The sequence below is a fragment of the Hydractinia symbiolongicarpus genome, chromosome 2 (assembly GCF_029227915.1).
Source record: "Hydractinia symbiolongicarpus strain clone_291-10 chromosome 2, HSymV2.1, whole genome shotgun sequence".
NCBI lineage: Eukaryota > Metazoa > Cnidaria > Hydrozoa > Anthoathecata > Hydractiniidae > Hydractinia > Hydractinia symbiolongicarpus.
In genome coordinates this window covers 21,616,185-21,621,282 of record NC_079876.1, presented here as the reverse complement: position 1 = coordinate 21,621,282, position 5,098 = coordinate 21,616,185, and the positions used below count along the sequence as shown (strand labels likewise).

Here is a 5,098-nt window from a genome sequence, read left to right as displayed (position 1 = left end):
AAAACTATACAAAGTATATCAGCGAGTAAAAGCAGTTTAATTGACGGAAAAAAGAAAATTTCTGGCTTTTCGTAAATCCCAGACTTAGTCGGTACAGTTCAATGTATACAAACAAAGTACTCGGGGCATAAACTCATTTCTTAATTGATTTTCAAAATGCGGCTTCCACCATTGGAAAGTATGAAACTTATAGTTTTCTAAAATGGTATCATTTTTGATCAGACGGCGAGTAAAAGCAGTTTAATCGCTAGCCCGGGTTCCTGACGCTCTCGGCATTACGGGGAGTACACGGTACAGGGCCGCGAAAAGTAGAAAAATTCGAAAACTGCAGAAGAAGAAGAATTAGAAGAAAAAAACTCAAGTAGGCCGAGCTATTTAATCGCCGGAAACGGCCGGTATAATTCAATGTAAAGTTCCCGGGGGAGTAAACTTATATCCCGACCAATTTTTATAACGCTGTTTTCACCACTGGAAAGGATGAGACATGCAGCCAATCTCGTTCCCAGGGCTTCTTTTTCTCTTTCTGATATGTGGCTGGCGCGAAAGAAGTAGCTCTGGGACTGGCCGGTCAAAATACCCACCTATAGTGGGTATTTTTGAAAGAGCCGTTTGTCTTGCTTGTCCAGATTTTACGGAAGGGATATAGGAAGGTAACTGAGCATAAAAACAAGCATATGGCGAGTAAAAATTTAGTTAGCTGGCTAACAAGATGGAAAATATAATACAACTTTTTTCCAAACTTCGACTTGCTCTAGAGAAAGGTTTTGACCCAAATTTTGTGTTAAAGCCCAAACAAATCATTTGCTTTGAACAACTAATTAATGGAAACGATACTCTTGCGGTTTTGCCTACTGGATATGGGAAATCCATTTTGTACCAGTTACTTCCTTTTGTAATGCCTTTACAGAAGAAAAGAAACATAGTGATTGTTGTTAGCCCTCTCAACGCTATCATTGAGGATCAACAAAAAATTTTGAGCCAAAGAGGTGTAGAAGTTGCTACACTTACTTATGAAAGGGAAGAATGTACAGAAGATCTTTTTGCACATTTGAATACGGAAGATCCTGTCGAACCAAATTTCAAAGTTTCACATGAAATAAAAAATGGAGATATTGATTTTTTATTTGGACATCCAGAAGCATTTTTGTCACACACAGGAAGAAATTTACTAAAATCAAAAATTTATCAGGATAATGTTGTTGCATGTGTAGTAGACGAGGCACATTGTGTGGAATTGTGGTAAGTAAATTTTATATATAGCTAGCTACAAAATGTACAAAAACTATCAGCTAAAAATATAAATGTATATATATACTCTTTTTGTTACTATGTATATACTATAATTTACATATTTAGGTATATATATATATTATGTTTTTATATCGTTTCAGGGGACTGGAATTTAGAAAAAGCTTTCAAGATTTGGTTGTCTTAAACACCATCTTTCAAGATCGCCCTATGCTTGCATTAACCGCAACTGCGGGAGATAAAATGATTTCCAAAATTATAAAAGATTTATCTCTACAGAACTGCAAAATTGTAAAAGCCTCACCAAATCGTAGAAATGTGTTTCTAAGTGTAAAAAAACGACTTCCAAACAACTATGGTGTAAAAAGTTATGAACAAATTCTATTACCAATAGCAACAAATTTAAACGAAACAAGACAAGATTACCCTATCACAATTATATATATGGGTTTAAAATATTGTGGATATGCATATAAACTTTTTGACATGGTTATTGAAAATCCCTTCTGTGAAAACGAGATAACTCCAAGAGCTAAATTGTATGCTCAATTTCATGCATCAACCACTTCGTGTATGAAAGAAGATATTTTGGAAGAATTGAAATCCTTAAACTCTCGAATAAGGGTAGTATTTGCAACCACTGCTTTTGGTATGGGTGTTAATGTACCTCAGGTTACTAACATTTCATATTTCTCCCCCATCAAAACTGGAAAGTTACATACAAGAAATTGGACGTGCAGGGAGAAATGGTGCACAATCAAATGCCATATTGTATTACAACAACTCTGACATCAGTAAAAATAATTTAAAAATGGATGAATCAATTAAAAAATATTGTCAAGAGACTGATTGTCTCAGAAAATCATTGCTCAAATACTTCAGTTTTAAATGCGAAACACAAGACAATTGTTGTGAAAACTGTAATCCTACGACAACTGAAGATTTTTCTCCTGTTCATCATATACAAATGTCAGATATTGATAGAGAATCAATACGTTTAGAGCTAGAAATGATTAATGTTGAAAAGGAAGAAGACTCTCATTTATTAACATTTGAGTTTAATTTGACACATGATGTTATTGGAAAAATTTCCAACAATTGTCATTTAATAACTTGTGAACGTGATTTATTGCATAAATTTGATGTTTGGGATGAAAGGTATTCGACAAAAATTTTTGATGTCATCAGAAAATATTTGAATCTATAAGTATATAAATAATATATATAGTTTTTATTTCTTCTTTTATTTTGTTGAAAACATTTTTTATTGGTAAGGTTGGACCATTAGAATTTTTGTGAAGCAGATTGTGTATATATATACTCTAGATAGCTAGTTTGATTATGCAACAAATTTATAATCAAATAAGATTTTTGATGGGGTCAAACAACATTTATCTGTAAAGATATTTTAGACATCCTATATCAGCAATATTTTTTAAAGTCCAGCTTGCAATAAAAAGTTTATGTTTTTATGCATATTCACATTCTAATAATGTATATATATATAACACATTGTGTGTAAGAATATTTTACTGATAAATACCTATTTCATTTTTATGATTATCAAGCCATTTATGAAAGTCACTCACATTTAAATAGCGTAGTGGATTACTCTTTATATTGCAAAAGCTTGCATGAAATCTATCAGGTATTGAATCGAAGGGTTTTACTCTCAGCAATTCTTCAATTATTTCGATCTCATCATTTTTACTATTAGCAGTTGCATGTTGAACAGATTTTGCATGTTTCTCCAGTTCTTTATCGTAATTTTCAGTTATTTCTTTAATCCCACTTGTTGCTTTGCATATTTTACTAATAGAACTAAAGGTTTTGTTTGGTCCCATATGATGTACAATATTTTTACTGATTTTATTTGTTGATGAGAATATATAGCTAGTCTAGCTCTAGTTTTTTCACTACCTGAGTTTTTCTTACTAGCTATAACCTTTCCTTTTAAGAACACATAAGATCATGATTAACTTTTTGTCAGATTTAAAGCCAGCTGTAGGGTATAAACAGGTGTAAAAAAGCATAGAAAAAAAGTGTGAAAAAAATTTAGCTAAACAAAAGGTGAGAAAAACCTATTTATAAGTACCTTGCATTATATCTTTTTACAGGTATCTTTTCAACATGGTCGTAAGCATTACCAAAATAATATTTTTTTAAATTTTATTCTTTATGTAATAAAAATCTTCAAACTTCAACCATTAACAAACAGCAATATAACAAATCCCGCACATCATCTTCCGCCATTTTAAATTAACTCACGGCCGTTACGTTCTCGCCTTGAAGCAACTCGTCTTAAAACTCGCGTAATTGAAGAGCCAATGAAATTCAAACTTTAACCAGCCAGTCCCAGAGCTACTTCTTTCGCGCCAGCACGCATATTAGAAAGGGAAAAAGAAGCTCTGGGGACGAGATTGACATGCAGCAGGTTTTAGAAATGAAACCATTTTTGATCAAACCCCAAGTAAATGCAGTTTTATTGCCGAAAAGGTGAAACTCGTGAATTCCCGTAAATCCCGGTTTAGTTGGTATAGTTCAATGTATTACAAAGAAGGTACTCGGGGGAGTAAAATCATTTCTCTATCGATTTTTGAAATGCAGCTTATACCACTGGAATGCACGAGACTTGCACTTTCAAAAATAGTATCTTTTTTGATCAGATGCCGAGTGAAAGCAGTTCAATCGCCGGAAAATGAAAATGGGCGGACTGCCCAACCTCGTCCACAGGGCATAGCAAATAACTACCAACATATGTGGCAAAATAAGCTGGTATATTTTGCCACATATGTTGGTAGTTATTTGCTAGTTAGGTGTGGGTGAGAAGAGGTTCATTACATGTAAAAAATAGTGATATACTAGCTAGCTATTCATACTTCCCTCTTTCGTTTTCTTGAAAATATCAGTTCGTCCCCATTTTCCGCTTGGCACCATCTTTAAAAAACAACAAACACTCCATCGATTTGCTCCTTGATAAACACGTTGTTTTGCTTACTATAAACTGTACTAAAGAATGACCACATTAAATTGCTGGATTACTGTGATTTTTTGTTTGAATTTTTATAATTCGGATGTATAGGGACGAAATCGCATAGAAATGCTATATACTCTCCATCGTACTTCTTTTCCCTTATATTTGGCTTATATAATGAGGAAATAGGCTCCGCTACTCTCCGCAACTAGTATAGAAAGTGTTGCGGAGAGGTTGCCAAGGCAAAGGCATTAAGTACGGCAAGGAAAGGGCACGGCAAAGGCAGACAAGGAAACAGGAAGAGGAATCAGCAAGGCAGGGGTAGGCAAGGCAGGGGTAGGAACGGCAGAGGTAGGCAAGACAAGGGTAGGAAAGGCAAAAGCATAGTAGGCAGGCACCAAAAAAGGCATAGAAAGTATAGGCAAAGGAACGGTCAGCGCTGACAAGGCCAGGGAACGGCAGGGGCAGGCACCTTAATAGAAAATCTCCCCCCTACAACTCAAATTATGTATACTCAATACGTCTAAGATATGTATCATATTAGGCCAGGAGTATAGAACATATCGAGGTGCAAATATTTCAAATTCAATAGCTCATAAAAAAGGTCTCAAATTTATATCAGGTCAATATAAAGTGAATCATGTTAGCAGAATTATGTGCCAATACAAGTATTTAAACAATTGGTCATAACGCCGAAAAAACTATCATTTTTTGATAAATCTGAGATTAAAAATTAACTTGATTCCATGACAACAACATCAAAAAGTCAAGAATGAGAAATAATCAGAGAAGTCCACAAGAAAGGAACAATATAGAAAGTGTTGTGGAGCGTGGGACTGAGTCCCCTAGGTTCGCAAGCGAAAAATTTTAGATGCC

General features: G+C 34.3%; 1 protein-coding gene across 1 annotated transcript; it reads left to right on the top strand.

Annotated features, from left to right (window-relative positions):
- Positions 1-528: 528 nt before the first annotated feature.
- Positions 529-3,164, top strand: LOC130630180 (uncharacterized). The gene is made up of 2 exons (XM_057443577.1): positions 529-1,239; positions 1,392-3,164. The coding sequence occupies exons 1-2, from the start codon at positions 710-712 to the stop codon at positions 2,035-2,037; spliced, it is 1,176 nt and encodes a 391-aa protein (XP_057299560.1). The 5' UTR covers positions 529-709; the 3' UTR covers positions 2,038-3,164.
- Positions 3,165-5,098: the final 1,934 nt, after the last annotated feature.

What these genes read in the sequence shown, in the direction of transcription:
- LOC130630180 (XM_057443577.1), top strand. Translation starts at nt 710, where the DNA reads ATGGAAAATATAATACAACTTTTTTCCAAACTTCGACTTGCTCTAGAG. An exon ending in GCACATTGTGTGGAATTGTG is followed by an intron (nt 1,240 to 1,391) that starts GTAAGTAAATTT and finishes ATATCGTTTCAG; the next exon opens with GGGACTGGAATTTAGAAAAA.